General features: G+C 43.0%; 1 protein-coding gene across 5 annotated transcripts in view; it reads left to right on the top strand.

Annotated features, from left to right (window-relative positions):
• The window catches only part of LOC126202987 (UDP-glycosyltransferase UGT5-like), a 109,093-nt gene that overhangs the window by 70,665 nt on the left and 14,607 nt on the right, over nucleotides 1–23,821 (top strand). For all 5 annotated transcript variants that reach the window (XM_049937181.1, XM_049937178.1, XM_049937177.1 and 2 more), the window contains exon 4: nucleotides 13,147–13,369. In XM_049937181.1, the coding sequence (XP_049793138.1) occupies nucleotides 13,147–13,369 (223 nt within the window). The remainder of the gene's footprint in view (nucleotides 1–13,146; nucleotides 13,370–23,821) is intronic.

Below are 23,821 nucleotides of genomic sequence, written 5' to 3'. Positions count from 1 at the left end.
TGTGAGTACCGGGCGTGAGTCGTGCTTCGGTAGCTCGGATGGTAGAGCACTTGCCCGCGAAAGGCAAAGGTCCCGAGTTCGAGTCTCGGTCGGGCACACAGTTTTAATCTGCCAGGAAGTTTCATATCAGCGCACACTCCAAAAATGGTTCAAATGGCTCTGAGCACTATGGGACTCAATGCTGTGGTCATTAGTCCCCTAGAACTTAGAACTACTTAAACCTAACTAACCTAAGGACATCACACACACCCATGCCCGAGGCAGGATTCGAACCTGCGACCGTAGCAGCAGCGCGGCTCCGGACTGGAGCGCCTAGAACCGCACGGCCACCGCGGCCGGCAGCGCACACTCCGCTGCAGAGTGAAAATCTCATTCTGTACCCTCAGAATGTCGACAACATCTAAAACAATCGTCAGTGGACATAACGCAAACTACACACACAACCTGATAAACACTTGTACGAAGACCTGAACGATATCCAACAGTAACTAACCATACAGGAAGACAAATCAGGAGTCGACACACACACACACACACACACACACACACACACACACACACACACACACACACAGCCGACTCATGAGCGATCGGCTAGCCAAAACGCGTCGTCCGGTGGGACGACCGACTAACGATCCAGCAAGACCGTCGCCCAGCTCAAGTGATGTGTGGCGGCAATGGTCGGGCGAGACATGTGGACGCAGACCTCACAGCTCCAACCCGACTGCACTAGTGCCGCATTGAAACTCCCCGACTGGCAAGTCCGGACTGCATTCTAGACACGTTCCAACTGACTGGCAGCCCGAACTCGCGACCCAAACTGGCTTACGACAGACAACAACCGGGAAGTAATAGCAGTCGAGCAAAGATACTACGAGAGGGGATATATTGATACGCGCTAATAGCGCCGCTCACGGTCAGCCAAAGCAGCAACTCAGTGACACCATGACACCAATAATCTAAATTAACGTAGTGAGGTGGAAGTACGTTAAAAACAAGGTGTGAAATACATGATGGCGGGAACATGAGCCACGCACGTGTCAGTGCTGACCGGTTAAGTTGCTGCAGAGCACGTTGAGTTGCACAAGCAGTGTCTGTGCGAGCAGTACCATGTTAAAGTAACACATCACCTTCCTGTTGCAAGAACGGCAAAAGAATGGCTCAATAACGTTCCGCACACGCCGAACGCTGCTTACAAGGGAACCGCCCCATCGCACCCCCCTCAGATTTAGTTATAAGTTGGCACAGTGGATAGGCCTTGAAAACCTGAACACAGATCAATCGAGATAACAGGAAGAAGTTGTATGGAACTATGAAAAAAATAAGCAAAATAATACAAACTGAATAGTCCATGTACAACATAAGCAACTCAAGGATCACATGAGCTCACGAGCGCCATGGTCGTGTGGTTAGCGTTAACAGCTGCGGAACGACAGGTCCTTGGTTCAAGTCTTCGCTCGAGTGAAAATTTTTCTTACTTTATTTTCGCAAAGTTATGATCCGTCCGTTAAATCATTGACATCTCTGATCACTATAATAAATTTAGTGTCTGTGTTTTGCGACCGCACCGCAAAACCGTGCGATTAGTACACGAAAGGACGTGCTTCTCCAATGGGAACCGAAAACATTAGATCTCAAGGTTATAGGTCAAGCGATTCCTCCACAGGAAAACACGTCTGATATATTCTATACGACACCGGTGACGGCATGTGCGTCACATGACAGGAATATGTTGTCAACCCACCTAACTTGTACACTTGGCGAATGGGTAAAAAGATTCTTCTACCTTGCCCTATTTAGGTTTTCCTGTGGATGTGATAATCCCATTGGAGAGGCACGTCCTTTCGTCTACTAATCGCACAGTTTTTCGGTGCCGTCGCAAAACACAGACACTAAACTAATTTCAGTGAATAAAGACGTCAATGAACGAACGGACAGATAATAACTCTGCGAAAATGAAGAAAGTAAAATTTTCACTCGAGGGAAGACTTGAGCGAAGGACCTATCGTTCAGCAGGTGCTCCCGTGAACCACGGGACTACGGCACTCTTGAGGTTACGCTCTCCTTGATGTTGTCTATCTTGCACATGGACTACTCAGTTTGTATATTTTACTTATTTTTTTCATAGTTCCACACAACTTCTTCTTGTTTTCTCGACTTATCTGTGTTCAGGTTTTCAAGGCCTATCCACTGTGCCAACTTATGACTAAATCTGAGGGGGGTGCGATGGGGAGGTTCCCTTGTTAGTGTCACCTCCAGAAACACCGAAGGTGAACGAGACTTGTGGCTTATTGCACCGCAGGCGCGATGGCCTGGGGTCGGGCCTGTGTGTGTTGGACGAATGAACTCTACGAGACAGCGCTCACCAGGTCTACGTCGTGAGCTCAAACGACCATTACTTGCGTGCAGGCAGAATCTGCTTTCATCGCTGAAGATTGCAGCTCAGCATTCCATCTTCCAAGTGATCCTCTGACGGCACCAGTCGATTCGTTCACGACGATGCTGTGGCGTGAGTGGAAGACGGGCGACAGGTGTGCGAGCCCGTACTCCCACTGCTAATAACGCCTCGCAACAGTTCATGTTGACTCGTCTGGGTTCACAAACCCTCTTAACCGCGCTGTGGTAGCTCTACGACCTGCCGCTGATGCTCTTACAATACGACAATCCTTGCGGGCGTCTTTGCTGTGTTGACGCCCAGAACTTCGTCCACAGGTGTGAGAATGTTCACACATGACCACTGATATCAGCTTCGTTACAGCACTTCTGGCTGTGAGCATTCCTTATCAGTAGACAGACACGGATGGCGTTCTGATAGCTATTTCGCTACGCTATCTCATGGTGCAAGACTTGAAAACATTATCAGTACGTCTACTATTCCCCATGTGGCATACGTCGTCATTGGATCAGAATCGACGTCGTCTTCCCAGGAGTATTAATTTTTTTCTGGCAGCGCATGTAGTCGTATTTTTCTTTTACATAGAACCACCAAGAAGCACCCAAAAATGTTATGGTTCTACAGCAACGCTGCCAAAGGACACAACACCCTCAGTGACAAGATCACTTTATTGACAAGAGTGGCGAGATGTAGTTCATCATTTTAGGAGTGTATTCAGACCAAATGAAACACACATGCCACAGTAAAGAGTGTCCAAACACTTACATCAGTACACAGTGTACCCCTCCACCTCTCGCGCAACGCTGACACGTATTCTCGCATGAAAACTATCATAAAGATCCCGAATGGCATCCTATGGTAGACTGTCACAAGTATCTTGCGCCTTTTGTTGCAATTCGGCATTGTTCTTGCAGGCCTTGGAGTACGAGTAAGATCCCGCCTCATCATGCCCCAAGAGTGTACAGTTGGTGAGAGATCTGCTATTCTTCCTCGTAAGGACAGTTTTAGTACGCCGGGGCTAGCAGGTTGCTTGGTAACAGCTGTATGTGGGCATGCATCGTCCAGCTGAAAAAGTACGTCACCATCCTGCAGTAGAAATGGCACTAGCACTGGAGTAACAGCCTGGGCAGTGTAGAGGACACTGCTACTTTACCCGGCAGAAACACCAAATGTGACCGCGAATTGTAACTGATGGTCCCCTACACTATGAACCCTGGGATGAGACCTACGTGTCATGGACGAACACACTCTGAAATAGGCAGCTCACCAGGTCCTACGCCACACACATGTATGTCCATCGTTAACATTCATACAAAAACTGCTCTGAGTCACTGGAGACAATAGTATCCCGTTCCACTATCGCTGGCCGCTATGGCCGTGTGGTTCTAGGGGCTTCAGATCGGAACAGCGCTGCTGCTACGGTCGCAGGTTCGAATCCTCCCGCGGGCATGGATGTGTGTGATGTCCTTAGGTTAGTTAGGTTTAAGTAGTTCTAAGTCTAGGGGACTGATGACGTCAGATGTTAAGTCCCATAGTGCTTAGAGCCATTTGAACCATTTCCACTCTCCAGTCAACTCTTTAGCCATGCTTGAAGGTGTCTGTACTTCGCGGACGTCCATAACCTGCTCTGCTGGTGTGGGAATGTTCCACACAAAGCAGTCGAAACCATCAACACACCACTGCTACATTGTGCCCGCCTTGTGCATCAACCCTTCAACATGTTCATCCAGCTTCCTGCAGGCCCACAGTGTGACCCTGTTCAGAAGGCTGAAGCTCTTCAACAGGAGTACGTACTCGTCAGTGGAGCACGGTTCTACTCTAGAATGAATGTTGCAAACAATATTCACCTCTAAACTCGGCACAGTTGCTGCCTGCAGGTTCAAATCAAAACGCTCACAGACAGGTCTTCTGAGCGACATCTGATCACCGGCAACCGTCACAAATGAACAACTAACTCTACAACTCTATGCACATATTATATGCTGGTGCCACTAAACACAGTCCTTGACGGAGTTGCATTTTCCCCGGCTGTGTACCTTTGACAGCGTCATCCTCTCGCAGTCTAACAAAATTCTAAAAGTGCGTACATCACAAGGACGAAGCGTTGCTGTAAGTGCAACGTGTTTGGCAAATGGCAAAAACGTTTTGGACCCTGGGTTAGATCGCAGCTAATGTTTAAATATTGAATAAAAATCATCAGTAATGGCAGCCAAAGATTTCTGGTCTACGAAGACACCCACGTTCTACCGTCGACCTACTCAGAAAGGACGTGAAGTGGACAGAAGTTCAGGGCATCCTCTTGCCCTGCATTAAAGACACATAACGTGTATTCACAGGACTTGTGCCCTGTAATTGGGACCGTGTAACGATGACCTGTCCATTGGCAAAAAATTGGGATTACTCCGTCATTCGGATTTCCAGGAGGGGTTTGAAAGTGTGGGGTGACCATCAGATAAATATTGAATAACCAACAAAACGGTAACATTCTGCAAGCCCGAAAATAGAATGTCATAAGTCTGAAAATAGGGGAGCTAGAAAACATGAAATGTAAATGCAAGGCTTAGTCTAGATTTAGTGGGATTAAGCAAAGTGAAATGGAAAGAAGATAAAGACATCTGGACAGACTAATATAAGGTAATATCAATACCGACAGAAAACGGTGTAATATGAGGGAGGTTCGTCATGAACAAGAAGCTAGGACATAGATTGAGTTATTATGAGCAGTGTACTTATATGATTACTCTCACCAGAATCGGTAGCAAACTACCACCTTACAACAATAGTTCAGGTAGACATGCCGGCGTCACAAGGGAATGATAAAGCGGTAGAGAAAAAATATGAAGACGGTGAACTAATAGTTCAGTATGTAAAGAGAAGTGAAAATCTCATGGGGAATTAAAACACTGTAGTATACTAGGCAATACAAGACAAAGTTCCTGAAAAACATGGGCTCTATAGTAAGGTTGAAAGAGGAGAAAGACTGAGTTCTGCAATAAATTTCAGCGATTATACGGAACACAGTATTGAAAATCACAAGAGGACAATGCATGTTTGGAAACGGATTGGAGACATGGGAAGACTTCATAAAGAGCATATCATGATGAAACAGGGATTCCGAAATAAGATAGTGAATTGCAAGTCTTACCAAGAAGCAGATATATATTCAGATCACAATGTAGTGATGATGAAAGGTGCGCTGCAGTTTTAGAGTTTCAGTCAGTAGAAAGATGTGGGAAACTGAACCACAGCAGAACGATGATGTGTATTTCAAGACCTCTACGGCTGTAAAAACTATAATAACCAATACCACAGTTGATAGTTCATTTGAAAAGAAATGGTCATTTCTAAAAAGGGTACTCACAGAAGTAGGACACGAAAATATGGGAACAAAGAAAGTAACTGCGAAGAATCATTGGGTGACAGAACAAATACTTGAGTTGATCGACGAATGAAGGGAGATAAAAAAGAAATACTTATGAAAAGACATTGAATATAGCAATATTTCTTTCGCTTGTGCCTTTATCCCGCGGTCGCGCAGGGTCAGAATTGTTAGCAAACGAATTTGGCAAGGTTAATGCTAAGGGATGGCCAGATGCCCTTCCTGCTGCCACTCCATAACCTCCAGGACGGAATTAGTGTACCCTTGCTGTCTACGGGTAGTGTAATCCATGGAAGAGTGCAAACGTATTCAGATGTCTGCGAGTTGTGGAACTGATGTGGGGCGTGAGGACCAACCCATTATTCACCTAGTGGGATGTGGAAAGCCGCCCAAAATCCACATCCAGGCTGGCCAGCACCCTGACTCATTGTCAATACGTCGGGTGTATCCGATGTGGGGCCGGCGCGCCTACCAGAGTCCAGGAAGCAGTGCATCAACACTCTCGGCTAACCTGGCGGGTTACATGAATATAGCAATCTGTCACTTAAGAATGAAATAAATAGGAAGCTATGGCTGCAAAAATATTAATAGAAATAAAAAAATTAATGATAGTCGGAAGTTCAGGTTCAGCAAATAGAAAAATCTGAACAGCCTTCAATGAAATTAAATGCGAAGTCACATTATTAGGAGCGCTAGTGGATTTCCACTATAAACGCAGGGTATAGAGGTAATAGGTGGATACAGTACAACTAAGGCCTCTATGAGGGACAGGACCTATCTGATGTCGTGGTAGAAGAGAAGTTGGAATCAGTTTGGAGGACTTGGACGATCTATTATTACAAACACTTAACAGAGCTTTGGAATATCAAATAAGGCAAAAGGCATAAATAACATTCCTTCGGAATTTTTTAAATTGTTGGTGGAAGTGGCAACCAAACGACTTTTGGTGTGCAGTATGTATGAAGCATGTCATCAGACTTTTGGAAAAATATCATCCACATAATCGAGAAGACAATATGGGCAGATAAGTGGGGAAAAAATCATACAACCAGCTCAGCAGCACTTGCGTCGAAGTTGTTTACAAGAATAACACACAGAAGAAAGAAAAAGAAAATTGTGGACCTCTTATACGATTACTTAGGCTTTAGGAAAGGTAAAAGCACCATAGAGGCTGTTCTAAGGTTTCCTCGATAAAAGAAAAAAGATTTAAGAAAACTGATAGAACTATATAGGATTTCCCGAACTAGAAAAATCGTTGAATGTAGAATCGTCCAAGATGGTTAAAATTCTAGGGAAACAGGTGTAAGACATAGGGACAGATGGGGAAACCAAGAGGGAACAGTGAGAATGGAAGGCCTAGAACGAAGTGGTTGGCAGTGTAAGGCAGTCTTTCGCCACTATTGTTCAGTTCCTTGCAACGAGGAAGCAATCATGAAATAACAGAAAGTTTCGGAAACGGGATTAGAATTCAGGGTGGAATGATATAAATGATAAAAACAGGTGATGACATTACTATGTTGAGTGATCATGAAGAAGTTAACGAAATCTGTTGAATAGAATAAACAGTCTAGTAAGAATCTGTTCTTCAGATTGAGAGTTAACCGAGGAGAGATGTACGTAGTGAAGAATAGTAGAAATGAGATTAGTAAAAAACTCAACATCAATATTTGTGATTACGAGGTGGATGAACTGAAAGAATTCTGCTAACATGGAACCAAAATAAAACGTGACAGAAGGAAGGAGGACTTAAAACCAGTTCCTTTCTAAATGAAGTCTATTGATCTCAGATATCGGCCTCTATTTGTGGAAGCAAATTATGGACTGTCTGAAAACCGGAAAAGAAGAGAATGTAGTACTAAAAAAACTTGTTGAAAAATGATGTACTGATGATAAAGATGAGAATTTTTCCTCAGAATCGGTAAGGAGACGAACTCATGGAAAACGTTGACAAGAAGAAGGGGCAAGATGATAGAACATCTATTAAGACATCAGGGAATAACTTACATAGCACTTGAGGGACCTAGCAACTCTGAGATGAAGAGGTTGACACCAGCGAGAAATTCGTGGTGGGCCGCATCGAACAGAAGATTAGTGATCCAAAAAAATACCATGTGCCTATAGTTGTAATTTAAATTATGTCTTTAGTGCTTATATCTAACCTATCTCAAAACACCATTTAGAAAAATCAAGTTGCCACTCGATGACATAGTGGTACAGTTGTAAATTAATAATACATTTTAGAAACTTTACAGTGGTTATACATAGCAGATGTTACACTTAGTCAAACTCTTCCACGATAACAGGTGCACGACGTGTAATCTGTTCTCCTCAAGATATATGCTAGCAATAGTTTCTTCGTAGGCTCTTTCCAATGCTACGAGGAAAAGTACATTGTTCCTCTTTAAAAATAGTCTGTTTCATATGGCTACGAAGTCTTTCGCGACGTATTTCTTGAGTAAAAATCTCTCGGTGTACATGCCGCGTCAATTCAGCATAAAACTCCAAGCTTTCGACCACTACCTCCATGGTCGTCGTCAGGGCTAAAACTGACTGTCGTGAATTAGCGAGGTTCCCACTTTTATTCAAGGGATGGCGCTGCAAGCAACGCGGGATAGTAACTACATCTATGGAAGTAGAGGGCACTACTTCACTACGCGCCATATCGCTGTTGCTATGACGTATTCCAGCCAATCAGAAGCCGTCCTTTGCATACAAAAGTGGGAACCTCGCTAGTTCACGACAGTCAGTTTTAGCCCTGACGACGACCATGGAGGTAGTGGTCGAAAGCTTGGAGTTTTATGCAGAATTGACGCGGCATGTACACCGAGAGATTTTTACTCAGTCTGTTTCATAGTTTGTGAGCTATAAATTAAAACGAAACGAGCGTACGTTAACAAATTCGCAACATTGTTTCCTGTACCTTACTGAAACCCGCACCCCAATGTTCGAGTATTTAATTATTCTAGGCATATTTTGGGTAGTGTGTCTTTGCTGCCTTACCCTGCACTGTGTATGGATCATTTATGACCCTGTCTTCGTCCGAGTAGTCTGACAGGATTACGACCTGAGATTTTCGACAAAACTGTCTTCGTCTCTTTGGTAAATTCTCAAGCTTTTGTTTACGCTTATGATTACTTCTAGAACTCATGGACAGGAAGATGACTCCAAGTTTCATCAAACCTCACGAATGTGAATGTAACGTCCTGCTATTATTCCTAAACAATGTACATTGAAATATTTTCTGCGTACAGTTTTAGTCAACATTCGGAAAATGGTGGCACTTAGCACGCAAAGTGCTTTGTGATATCTAGTTCCTCCTTCAGTTAATACGTCTTTAATGTTAGAAATGTCATGCTCATTCGATTTTAGGTCTCACTTTTCTACAAAATTGGTTCCATACGTGTTGATTTCAAGTAACAGGACTGAGATAAATTTTAATTCTCTAGCAGTACCAGAAAATTGGAACGAATTAAGCTATAAATCAATATTTTTCAATACCAATGCTGAGTCAGTACTGAATTTACCCAGTTTGGTTTCCTAACGATACAAATGAAAATACCAAGTAATGAGAGGTAACTTATCCATGTGTTCTATACCATATTAATCATTCACGCTGATTCAAACAGAAACGGCATGTCCCTTTTATTTAAAATGTTGTAAACTTCGTCCAACCTCTTGTAGAATATTTCAATATACCAGTCACAAGATTAGAGTAATCGAATTTTATTTACAGTTTGTTCAGTATGTCATGGTCGATTTCTTACGGGACGGGGGGAGAGTGGAGGAAACAAGCTCCTGCCACCAAAGCTCTACACACTGACAGTTTCGAGGGAAAGGCGAAGATGTGAAGGGGGGGGAATTGTGGGGCAGAGGGGGCTGCGCTTTCCTCACGAAATGCTGACACTACACTTGTGCTTACTAGTTAGTCACAGCACGGCATTATAATAACTTCGTAATGCCTGTATAATACATAGATCGCACAAAACACACAAAACGACAGTTTTGGCAGCGACCAGACACAAAATACTTGTGCTCCAAAGTCCGACCTGTACCGATTTCAGCCGATTCAGTGCTAGAAAGATCTCATTATAAGTAAATAGTGGTAGGAGGGTAAAACTTATATGCGAATAAGCATAGGAAGGTGATTATAGCCAATAATGTGAGAACTATCTATATTGAATAACTCGTTAATGTCATTCTGGATTGATCTTGATAACAGTGGAAATTTAGTAGACACATCGAGCATGACAATTACGTTTTATTATTATTCACCTGTGATTCTTAAATGTAAGTCTCATTACTGATCAGCAGATTTATGTTCCTGTTGGAGCACAAAAAAGACGAACATGTTCCTCTTTTAAAACTTTGACAGAAAAGTGGGGATCCAGCTGCCTCAGTCCTTATTCCTTCACCAAAAAATTTGGTGTGGGAACATATTCGCATTCTTATAACATGAAACAGTCTAAATCCCTTTACCCTGCCTGTCTTTGTAGTTAAGCCTTCATACTTAGTGTCATCCGTTCACTGTTACTGTCTATGTCTCTCTCCCAAAGTTTCGTTCTTCTCCCAACGATTTACGTTATATCCCACTGCCACTGTCTCCTCTCTCACTACTGCCTTCATCCATCTCTCTTTCTCTTTCATTGCCACTTTCTGTCTCCCAACATAACTTTCTCCTTTCTCTTTCACTCCCACTCGTCCCGCCAGAGCCCTCAGTGATTCACAACCCCACAACGGGCCACAGCAGTCCACCCACCCCACTGCCGCCCCACACCGAACCCAGTGTTATTGTGTGGTTCAGCCCCCAGTAGAACCCCCCCCCCCCCCCACACACACACACACTGAAGAACGTCTCATACCAGATGAATGTAACTCCAAATGTTTGCGTTGTAGAATAATTATGGTGTACGCGTACGTGGAAACGGTGTTTGCGCCGCAATCGCCCACACAGTGTAACAGGCGGAATAAGGGGAACCAGCCCGCATTCGCGGAGTTAGATGACTCCCACTGGTACTGTCTCCTCTCTCTTCCAACATCACTGTCTCTCTGCTAGGCTCTTACTACACGAAAAAGTGGGAATATGTTAACCTGCTAAAATTTTTGTTAAGAAAGGCGTAATGAGGGCTAAGGCAATTAGTTCCCTACTTTTCTGTCAGAGTCTTTGAAAGAGGAACATAAACGCCCATTTTCTGCTCCAGCAAGAGCATTTTTCCGCTGGTTCCCTCCTTTTCTCTACTTTAGGTGAGTAGACTTCAGATAGATCATTTATATACTTCGACTCATTTATATACGTTAACGCATATAAACAACAAATAAGCACGCATAATAGAGGATCAGCGCTAAATCGTCTGCTTTACACTTTTTTTCTGGATGCTCATACATCACAAGTCATTCAAAACTCCCGGCTTTATTGAATTTGCAGTCTTTCCAATTTTAAATAATTTGTAATAGTCATTTTAAGTTCCTTTCAGGCATGTTAATACCTTTTTTTGTCCATTTCTTACTGCAGTACCACTTCGAGCATATTTTTATTACAGAGACATCACGTAGAGTTTTATTGGTGGAAAAATGCTGACTAAAAACACAGTTTGTTGACCTCAGATCGCCTGCGATGACCCTAGAACCACTATAATGTGTTCACTACGTCAGATGGAACTACATTTAGACATCCTTAAATTAGTGCATATTTTAAATGGACATGTACGGTAACTTCGAACCTCCGGATTTCGGTAACGAATAATGATACCTATAAAATTTTCGAAGTTTCCCGAGAATATCATGTTAAGAACATACGGTAGAAGTTCCCACAATCTGCCATGAATAGAAATTATAGAAGTTACCATCACCATGGTTGGTACTTGCGCACCCAGATATCACGATGTTTCGGAGTTTTGTGAGGAGCAAACGGTGCTTGCATAAGCCACCTAAGGTTCAGCCTGGACCACACCTGATGCTAAAGAACCAATCGTTTTGTTGAACTTGCATGGGTTGAAGAAAGTGTGTAATATTTAAATTTTGACCCAGTACTATAGGATAGATAAAGCTTGCCTTTTTTCCCGATAGGTATACAAATGTTCGTTACGCCAAGAGCTATCCAAAACACTTGATCTCATATCTCTACGATGAATAGAATCCGACATATAACCCTCTAAAAAATCGCATTTTCGCGCGCGGTGTTTTTGGAACCCACTGGTAGAATGTCGGTCATCCACGGGCCGATGAATATTCTCTTTTTCAATGCATTTGACTTCCTGTGCTCACAGTTTCCATTAATCTCATATTTCACACTGATTTCCGTATCAGGTACCGGCACTCTGTAACAATCAAAAATTTACTGTCTCACCCCATGCACGCGAGAACGAATAATAATAATAAATTATATACTGTCAAGAGTACAGTTCCCAGCATCTGTCTCCTAGGTTACCAAAGAACTTAGCTGCAGTAGGTATTTCAAGTTCCATACGTTTTATATGTTCGTTATAAAAACCATATCGTACTGGCTGAGTTAAACAACATTAATCTAACCATAGACTCTCATGTGCCTCGCATGTGGACACAGGAACGTCAGAACAGTGCTTTTCATATGTCTGATTCATTCATTCCCGCGCCGTAGAGGACACCATTGCCCGACTCTTTACTTACAATTGTGAATTTTTTTTTTCTTATTCGACCATATCCTTTCGATTCCAGAATGTTTTATGTAAACCATTTTATCTAATTGAAATCTTTCCTTTTCAACTTAAATCTACGTTTTTACATGTCTGTATAGTTGCTGATTATAATTAAATTGCAAGTATTCATAGAAGTCCAGTATGAACTGTGATTATCGTACGGAAGCGGAACTTGGTAGATATTATAACGCGTTAACGCGGAACCGATTTACGTTAAAAAATATAATTCGACTTTTGGCCCCCAGTTGCAAAGTGGCGCTGTGAATGCACGAAAGACGTATAAGAATCCAGAATGATACGCCAAGGTACCGAGTTCGAGTCTCGGTTCAGCACGTAGTTTTAATCTGCCAGGAAGATTCACGTATAGAAATTGTTCCGTAATTTGTAACGGATTAGGAACGGGACGTGGCCAGGAAAAGTCAACCAAGTGAGAAAGGCATAACGTTAGTTTTATTATTAGCTACCACCTACACAGCTTGTTCAAAACGAGCACCGGAGACGTCGACGAGGTACTGTACTGCGCCAAGTTGCAAATCGCAACTAGTGACCAAAATTGGAACTAGGTTTCTTTCTTATTAACGCATTGGCATATATACGAAGTTTCGCTGCCATATGGTAATTACAGTCCAAACTGGACCTCTGCGAGTATCTGCACTTTAATTACCACGGTGTTGATTTAACTGCTTCGTTGTGTTTTGAAGGATCTGAAGAAACTAATGGACGCCGCAGAGGACGGCATCATATTTTTCAGTATGGGTTCTGCTGTAAAGAGCTCAGATTTTCCAGAGGAGAAGCTCCAGGCCTTTATAGGCGCGTTCTCCAGGCTGAAACAACTCGTCCTCTGGAAGTGGGAGAATGACACGATGCCTGGAAAACCACCGAATGTACATCTGAGCAAATGGTTTCCGCAGTCTGATTTGTTAGGTAAGAGTGCCTGTAGCTTTCTTTAAAACAGATTCATTGGTGTCCATGTTTCCATGTAGCTGTCACTGGTCATAAGTAAGTCTGTTGTGTTTTTGATGAGTCTTGGGTTAAATTTAGAATAACCCATTATAAATAGATAAATCATTTCTGTAACTCGTATTTTATATTTTATCATGTCCAAAATAATGAATAGTCCATCTATGGAACAATAAGTATGCGATGAGTATATCTTGTTCCCTCTCGTAACCAGTTATACACTTCTTCCTCGTCTGTTCTATCTACCCGCTCACCATTTTCTACTCTATCTGCCCGCTAAATTTTAACGTATTTCTATCAGCTTTTGGCTACTCTGTGCATTCACGAAGAATTTAGCGCAGGAAGTACCGCTGTAACCGTTCTTTAAGGATTTCGGAATTCTACTGCCCCTGTCATTCACTTTCTCGCTGGGTTTGGGGTTAAAAAAGTTAACTCAGGCAAAACATCATCATTGTCTACCCCGATAGCTGAGTGGTCAGCGTGACGGATTGCCGTCCTACGGGCCCGGGTTTGATTCCCGGCTAGGTCGGGGATTTTATCCGCTCAGGGACTGGGTGTTGTGTTGTCTTCATCATCATTTCATCCCCATCCGGCGCGCAAGTTGTCCAATGTGGCGTCGAATGTAATAAGACCGGCACCAAGGCGGCCGGCCCTGCCTCGAAAGGGGCCTCCCGGCCAATGACGCCAAACGCTCATTTCCATCTCCATCTTCAGCATTTACGTCACCAATGACAACAGTAAAAATTACTTGCGCTAGGCACCGTACAGGAGAACAGACCAACTCACCATGGTTGCATGTTCCATTTTTAATAGGCTTCTAGAAGATCCGAGAAGGCCGGCCGCTTGTGGCCGAGCGAGGAGAACAGACCAACTCACCATGGTTGCATGTTCCATTTTTAATAGGCTTCTAGAAGATCCGAGAAGGCCGGCCGCTTGTGGCCGAGCGGTTCTAGGTACTTCAGTCTGGAACCGCGCGACCGCTACGGTCGCAAGTTCGAATCCTGCCTCGGGCATGGATGTGTGTGATGTCCTTAGGTTAGTTAGGTTTAAGTAGTTATAAGTTCTAGGGGACTGATGACCTGAGATGTTAAGTCCCATAGTGCTCAGAGCCATTTGAACCAGCCAAGATCTGAGAAGAACAGCAGAGGGCCAAGCCCCAGATGAAGTTCGGTAGCCCTCTTCAAGGTGCAAGTTTTATTCTGAACGGCAGTTATTGGTATTTTGTCATAATATATAGTTTATTTTCATATACTGTCGCAAGAAAGGGTATGTTTTATTTATTTTACACGTTTAGTTGTGAAGGAACAAATTCAGGAGCAAATCTCCAAGGACATGGAGTGTGTCAGAACATGATATTACAACATAAAAGTAATAACAGATAAAATAAAATGCTTATGAAACCAAAAAAGACAAGCCATAAGTTTATGTTAACGCAATCAACAATATAACACAGGAATCAGATTAATTTTTCAAGAAACTTTAGTTTTCAAGAAACTTTAGTTTTGCGCATTAGTTTATATTGGCACTTGGGGAAGCTCACCTGGGGCATTACAGCCTGGCAGTATGCTTTCTTTCCTGTCTTCTTGCCGCACCTTGAACAGGCCTATTAAGCTTTTCGATTACTCCCTCATTCATCTGTTGAAATGTCCCAGTGCCCCTGCTACATTTCAATCAGCAAAATTGCATGCTGCGATGCATATAGCAGTGACACTGTTCGTTTTCTCTTGCGATGGTACGTCGGGTATCCGCTGCTTTTGCTTGCTAGCTTGATCGTACTCGAAACAATAACTTCCGGTACTGCGTAGGGCCCAATGGGCCTTATGGCTATCATTGCAGTATTAGTCATAAGCCAGCCCAAAACTGCAGCAGAATCTCTAGTTCCTATTGAACATCTAAATAAGTATTTCGCCACGCCTGCATCTCTGTTTGCCAAAGGCCTTGCCGCAGTGATAAAACACCGGTTCCAGTCATATCACCTCTGTTAAGCGCTGTCGGGGGGAGCTAGCACTTGGATGGGTGACCATCCGGTCTGCCGATCGCTGCTGGCAAGCGGGATGCACTCAGCCTTTGTGAGGCAAACTGAGGAGCTACTTGATTGAGAAGTAGCGGCTCCTCGTAAACTGACACACGGGTGGGAGAGCTGACCACAAGGCCCTCCATATTCGCATCCAGTGACGCCTATGGGCTGAGGATGACACGGCGTCCGGTCGGTACCGTTGGGCCTTCCAAGGCCTGTTCGGACGGAGTTTAGTTTGAATCTCTATTTGACCAATGCGCAAGGATCCAAACCATCGATTCTCTTGAATTTTCAGTTGTTAGTACAAACGAAAAGTGTCATCAGCCGGCAAGCATTAACAGAATCGGGAGCGAGTTGCGCTATTTCGTTCGGCCGTTGCAGTAATCGACAACACAGCAATGCAAATGATCAATTTCTTGGTCGTTCCATTTCTGCCCATAACAACGGATACTTTGAACCATTCTCTGACTTCCAGCATCTTCTCAATAGCCTGGAAGGAGGGGCCCATAGAACCACTACTCAAAAAGGAATCTGTCGAAGAGCCCTCTGACTACAGCCCATTTGCATTCCCCCAGCTTTATCTAACACTTCAGAATACATCCTTTTCGATCAGTTTACAAATTACTTCACTCAAGTAAGCTTCTGGATGAATACCAATCTGCTTTCTGGAAAAATCACAGCACGATGACTGTTCTTATCAAAGTGACTGACAATCTATGGAAAAACAAGAGGCAACTGTTTTGTGCTTTTGGGATTCCAGCAAAGCTTTCGATACTGCCGACTTTGCTATTCTACTTGCTGAACTCAAAGGCCGATACCTTCCTTTGAGTACTGTACAATGGTTCCACTCGCACCTTACATGCCGCACAACAGCGTGTAATAATCAGAACGAAGAGGTCACAGTGGAGGAACGTAGCATGAGGGATCCCACAAGGAACAGTACTTGGTCCATTACTTTTCTCATTACAAGTTAATGATGTGTCGACTATTATCTCCCGTTGCACATATCATTTATACGCTGACGACCTTCAGTTACACATGATTTTAATCCCGACAAACCTTCGTACAGTCATCTAGCACTTAAATGCTGTCTTACCTGCTTCGTCATAGTGACTGAAGAACACGGGTTTGAACCTAAGACATAAGCAGTCTTACTCGCTCAAAAAAAAAAAAGACTTATTACCCCTCGATTAGAGATTTTCTTCTAACCTTAATCCCTAACAGGCCAGAAGTAAACTTTTTCTTCTGTAAAGAGTATGGAGATACGTCTGGACCACCATCGTGTAGACTGGACTAAACACACGAATGTAGTCTGTAAGAAGGTGTCAGCATCACTTCAGTCACTACAGAAATATAATAAAGTATTTCCTCTCGAGCTTAAAGAGTAACTCGTAGAGTCACGAGTACTCCCCATCCTAGATTGTGGTGATACTATTCTCCGTTGCCTATTGTACGGGAGTTCACACTGTGTGGGTGTGGCGATGAAAGCTTGTGCACGTTACATTTACTATTTTGACCTCATCACTTTTGCCTATGAACAATTATCGACAGTATCCGTGGCTGCGTGCCAATAAGTGTAGAGATTATCATAGCTTGTGTTTGCTCTATCGACATCTCAATCATTGCACTCCTTCTTATTTATTTTCTACCTTTGCACTACTATCTGAATAACGCAGAGGAAGCATTCGTTCTCAACAGAGTAAAATTCTCTATGTACCACTGCAGAACGCTGCCTTGCTCTCTAAATAATTTTCTGTATCAGGAACCGGACTTTGGAACAATCTGGCTCAAAATATTGGAGAAATTAAAAACTCTTCAAACTTCAAGAGACAGTTAACGGCCCACCCTATATCACAATATCAATCTCTTCCACATACTTATCTGCAGCTCTCTCTTCCCTCCTCTTGTCTACGCTCTATTGAAATGATCTCCTTTCCTAACACCCATCGTCACTTTCGATTTAATACTCTTCCCTTTCATTCCTCTTACCACTTCTTCTAATACTGAACAAGGTATCAAAAGTTCTAAACTAATCAGTATCATTTTTAATGTCTAGATTATTTTATTATTATTAGTGTTATTATTTTTAATGTTATTGACAATTTTTACTTTTATTAACAACATAAATTATTATTGTTGCGTTTGTTATGGACTATAATACCCAACCAATAGCATTCTTAATGCCTTGGTTATTTTATCATCATTATTAGTGTTACTGTTGTTGTTATTACCAATTATTAGTTTTATTAATAATCAAATTATTATTGCTGTGACTGTTACGTAACGTTTTGTGTGAATTTTTCCTGGAGAGATGTGAGAAGACGTTTTAAGACACTCTGTTTGGGCTAAATAGGAAATAAATAAGTATATACATAAATCTTTTTAATAGTTCGTTTAGCTTGGGAGAATAAAAGCAGTCCGATTCCTTTTAATTTTCTGTATTCTCGTCTAGAAGAATATCTTTATTCCTAGGAAATATGGTTCACTACTTCTTCAGAGATAATATTTTTGCTACTAGAGTGACTTGTGAATATTCTTTTTGTTCTCTCTAATCTTTCATACATTCGTTAAAAAAATATGCCCTGTGGGATGTTATCATTCAACATATAAAATACCTTCATTTTCATAGGAAGTATCATTGCTGCATGAATAATAATTCTTAATGCAATATGGGGTTATTCTAAATATTTAAACTTCAAAACTTGGTATTTATTCAAGTACAAACCCAAACTGAACAAACTTTATACAAATGAAAAGAGGAAGTTTCAAAGACTTTTTATAATATCTGATATCAATTTAACAATTTGTCATCAATAGTTTTTAACAGTTATTTAATAATGAGAAATGTTATAAATGTTCGATGTGGCCACCGTTGGCTCCACGGCTAGCATCGACGCGGTAGCCAAGCTCGACCCACATGTGTGAGAGCGTATCTGCCGTTACTGAGTGCACGGCAGCAGTGATACGGTTTCGCAGATTGTTGAGAGTGGTTGGTAGAGGCGGTATGAAAACAGCTTCCTTCACATAGCCCCAGCAGAAATAGTCGCAGGGTGTGAGATCAGGAGATCTCGGTGGCCAGAAGAGCAGAGGCAGGTCCTCGAGTCCCCTGCGACCGATCCAGCACTGAGGAAGGGAGTCATTCAAAAAGCCTTGTACATCACGGTGCCAATGGGGCGGAGCTCCATCCTGTTGGAAAATGAAGTCCTGGGAATCTTCCATAACTCGAGGAAACAGCCATTCTTCCAACATGTCCAGGTATGCGATTCCCATTACAGTTCTTTCTGCAAAGAAAAATGATCCCTAAACCTTTGTACGGGATACGGCACAGAACACATTGACCTTCGGTGAGTCTCTTTCGTGTTGCAATGGTGAATGTGGATTTTCCAAACCCCATATGTGAACATTGTGTCTGTCGACTTTTCCACTAATGTGTACTGACGCTTTATCACTAAAAACTACACACTCTAGAAATGTGTCATTCTCCATGTTTGGTAGCACAAAATGTGAGACGCTTCTTTTTGTCATTGGAATTGAGAGTCTGCACAAGTTGTAATCGGTAGGGCTTGTACAGCAAACGCCGTCTCAGAACTTTCCATACAATTGCTTCGGATGTTCCAAGTTCTCGACGGGGTCTATTGATAGACTTACTGGGACTGAGCACAGAACTTTTTTGAATCCGTCGGACAACATCCTCTGACACACGCTGTCGACCTGTCCTTTTTCCTTTGCACGCACTTCCAGTCTGTTTAAATTGTTTAAACTTATGGCTAGTGCTTTTGCGAGTTGGTGATTGTTTACCGAATTTGGTACGAAATGCTCGCTGCACTGCACTCAAGAACGCAAAAAAACCTTGTGCTCCACAGTGGCCATCTCATTCACAACTGACAGTGAAAGGGAATGACGGCCCTATTGCCGCGCGAACTCTACCGGCCGCTTCGGAAATCGTCACCGCCCACCCGTCGCCGCCCACCAAAAGCTTTGAAACTTCCTCTTTTCATTGGTATAAAGCTTCTTCGTTTTGGATTTGTACTTTAATACGCACGATTTTTTGAAAATGGGTCCATCATTTAGAAAAACTCTGTATAATATACAATTTCTTATCATTACAGTTACAGATGCACATTTATATTATAGCACGTAATGTCAGTGTGTGTGAACTTGATCAAGACTAAATTAGAAGTAATGCATCTCAACAAGGCGTATCGTATGATGTGTATTACTTGTTAATTTTTTGAGATTTAAGTACATGTTCAGATGTCTAGCTAGGCAGCTCAGTAAAAAAATTTTACGATGGAATTTTGAATTACATGATAGACGTTGAACGGTAAGACCTTTTCGTGGCCGCTGGCTGTCGCGTAATTTGCGGCGTTGGTTGTGGAGCGTCTATGATTGCTGCAGCGAAAAATTTGGAAATATGGGGTAAGGTCTTACGGGACCAAACTACTTAGGTCATCGGTCCCTAAGCCTACACACTACTTAATCTAACTTAAACTAACTTATGCTATGGACAACACACACACCCGCGCGCGATGGAGGACGCGAACCTCCGACCGCGGGAGTCGCACGGACCGTGACAAGGGGCGTAAGACCGCGCGGCTACCCCGCGTGGAGTTGCGTCGACGGTTCTGCCGTCGGAATGTTGCGTCGCTCGTGAGACACGAGAGGTTTTCAAGTATTGTAGATAAATAGTTTTGAAATTTATGTTTCCCTTAATGTTGTAATATACAAACAAAATCATCTGGTTACATAGTAAATCATTTTAACATGTATTATATTACTACAACGTCTTCTCACGAGCCGGCCGGAATGGCCGAGCGGTTTTAGGCGCTTCAGTCTGGAACCGCGCGATCACTACGGTCGCAGGTTCGAATCCTGCCTCGGGCATGGATGTGTGTGATGTCCTTAGGTTAGTTAGTTTTAAGTGGCTCTAAGTTCTAGGGGACTGATGACCTCAGAAGTTAAGTCCCATAGAGCTCAGAGCCATTTGAACTATTTTGAATCTTCTCACGAGCAATCCCCGAGGCGGAAAGTACAGCAGTGGGAAATGTCCAACATCTTGTCACACTACAGTCTCTGGTAAGTTCATCCTCTTCGAATTTCCATCCGGAAATCTGAACGGGGCTATAGTTTCCCCTAGAAGAACCAACTTAAGATTATTTTTTCCGACTGCATGTACTGTAGATATATCTTATATCTAATGTGTTCAGCGTCCATGTACTATTCATCAGTTTTTATTCTTGTGCCTTTGGTGTCACTTTTCGTACCAGACCCTAGAATACTGTACCCCTAAACGCGCAGCCATCCTGTGCTATTCAGAACACAGGTGGCATTACAGTGCTAATGAATCATTATTTGGCGATGGATTATTCTAACAACTGTGAAACTTCCAACAACCAGAGAGAGCGCTAAAAATGAATTAGAACAAGCACATGCAGTGTAATGTACGAACAAAAACGGTTAAGACTGTGAGGAGATGGCATGGACATTGGTCCAACAATGTCTTATGTTCCCCAAATGGAAAGATCAGTACTGTACGAAGGTTAATCTACATAGGCATCTACATCCATACTCCGCAAGCCACCCGACGGTGTGTGGCGGAGGGTACCCTGAGTACCTCTATCGGTTCTCCCTTCTATTCCAGTCTCGTATTGTTCGTGGAAAGAAGGATTGTCGGTATGCCTCTGTGTGCGCTCTAATCTCTCTGATTTTATCCTCATGGTCTCTTCGCGAGATACACGTAGGAGGGAGCAATATACTGCTTGACTCTTCGGTGAAGGTATGTTCTCGAAACTTTAACAAAAGCCCGTACCGAGCTACTGAGCGTCTCTCCTGCAGAGTCTTCCACTGGAGTTTATCTCTCATCTCCGTAACGCTTTCGCGATTACTAAATGATCCTGTAACGAAGCGCGCTGCTCTCCGTTGGATCTTCTCTATCTCTTCTATCAACCCTATGTGGTACGGATTCCACACTGCTGAGCAGTATTCAAGCAGTGGGCGAACAAGCGTACTGTAACCTACTTATTTTGTTTTCGGATTGCATTTCCTTAGGATTCTTCCAATTTCCTTAGGATTCTTCCAGTGTGGCATCTGCTTTACCGACGATCAACTTTATATGATCATTCCATTTTAAATCACTCCTAATGCGTACTCCCAGATAATTTATGGAATTAACTGCTTCCAGTTGCCGACCTGCTATTTTGTAGCTAAATGATAGGGGAACTATCTTTCTATGTATTCGCAGCACATTACACTTGTCTATATTGAGATTCAATTGCCATTCCCTGCACCATGCGTGAATTCGCTGCAGATTCTCCTGCATTTCAGTGCAATTTTCCATTGTTACAACCTCTCGATTCACCACAGCATCATCTGCAAAAAGCCTCAGTGAACTTCCGATGTCATCCACAAGTTCATTTATGTATATTGTGAATAGCAACGGTCTTATGACACTCCCCTGCGGCACATCTGAAATCACTCTTACTTCGGAAGACTTCTCTCCATTGAGAATGACATGCTGCGTTCTGTTATCTAGGAACTCTTCAATCCAATCACACAATTGGTCTGATAGTCCAAATACTCTTACTTTGTTCATTAAACGACTGTGGGGAACTGTATCGAACGCCTTGCGGAAGTGAAGAAACACGGCGTCTACCTGTGAACCCGTGTCTATGGCCTTCTGAGTCTCGTGGACGAATAGCGCGAGCTGGGTTTCACACGACCGCCTTTTTCGAAACCCATGCTGATTCCTACAGAGTAGGAACAGTAAAACGAAGTCATTGTGTGAAAATAGGTAATAGTGTGTCTCGTTGGCGACAGAAAACACAATACCACCATATGAGAAACTAGGCAGAATGGCCTTCTGGAAGTATGTATGTCACAGCTTTGTGCTTTGATAGTGACGAGCATGTCGAAGCAGAGGAGAGAAGAAGGTCATATAAAACAATGGGAGGAAAGTGAACCGCGCTATGTGGCCACAGAATGGGATGGCCGCCTTCTCTTACGTATGGCCATAATGGACCACACAGGTCGATGACTCGATGTTGGAACACTGCGGTCTGAATGTTAATGCGACAATGGTTTGACGCAATAAGTTGACAGTTGGACTGGTGGCACGCAAGCAACTGTATAGTCTTTCGTTGACCAGAAACTACAAACATCTTACACTGCAAAGAGCACACTTTGCTGGAATGCGGAGTGGTAAAAGGCATTTCTTTTTGTCACGTCCGACATCAAACTGTCCTAAAGCAACGGGTGCACGGGTGTTAGTCACAGCCTTGATGCTTGCCGCACTTATTTTGATTTGTGTCGCCATTCATTCTTTTCTTAACTCAGAAACGGTACCTCAGTCGGTAGAGAATTTGTCCAAGAAAGTCAAATGTTTCGAACCCCGGCCCGGCACGCAGTTTTACTCAGCCAGGAACTTTCAAATCAGCGCACCACTCTGTTCTAGATAGAAAATTAGTGCTGTAAACACTCCCTAGGCTGCGGCTGTTTCCCACAATACCGTTTTCATTTTTCAGGAGCGCTAGACTCCTTAATTATGCAGGAGAACTTTTGTGAAAGTTTGCATGGTAGGAGATGTACCGGAGGAAGCAAAACTGTGAGGGCCAATCGTGAGCCGTGCTTGGAGAGGGCAGTTGGTAAGAGCATTTGTCAGCTAATGGCAAAGGTTTCTGGTTCGTGTCCCGATCCGGCACGCAGTTTTAAACTGTCAGAGAGTTTCAGCAGTATATGTACCAGTAACAAATACTGTTACAATACACTACACTTACTCTCAGACATACGCGCGCATTTCTGTATTACTGTACACCATCTTAACGCTTACCATTTCACTCACACAAAATTAACTCACATCAGACTTCTCATGCCACATTCCTCGTTATACTTCACTCAATCTACATCGTTCACTTTATTCTCCTCGATTCAGTTACTCCACTTCATTCACTCGACACTCGTCACGCATTGAACTTACTTCCTCGTCACACGCGACAACTCTTTTTTGAACTACATTTCTAAGAGACGTGTCATACTCGATGTTTTTATCATTGATATGTTTCCACTTACGTTCATATGTCGACGATACTCTATGTTTATCGCATCCCCATCACAAAGTTTTTAAGTTTGTTTCTTGTATTATACGAGGGGCGTTCAGAAAGTAAGCTCCGATCGGTCGCGAAATGGAAACGACTATGAAAATCCGATAAAGCTTTGCACAGATGTGTTGGGTAGTGTCTCTAGTATAACCCCAGTTAGCATCACGTCGCTCTTCTCATTTCTGAGCTCGCAGTGAGTGCGTAAAGATGTCTAGAAAATAGTGTCTGCCGCCAAGTACGAGGGCCTGGTGAGAAATTTCGCCTGAAGCTATGCGGCTAACATTACATAACTGTCGTGCTGTTTCT

Source organism: Schistocerca nitens, chromosome 9 (genome assembly GCF_023898315.1).
Source record: "Schistocerca nitens isolate TAMUIC-IGC-003100 chromosome 9, iqSchNite1.1, whole genome shotgun sequence".
In the NCBI taxonomy this organism is placed as follows: Eukaryota; Metazoa; Arthropoda; class Insecta; order Orthoptera; family Acrididae; genus Schistocerca; species Schistocerca nitens.
This window is presented reverse-complemented; position numbering and strand designations above follow the sequence as displayed.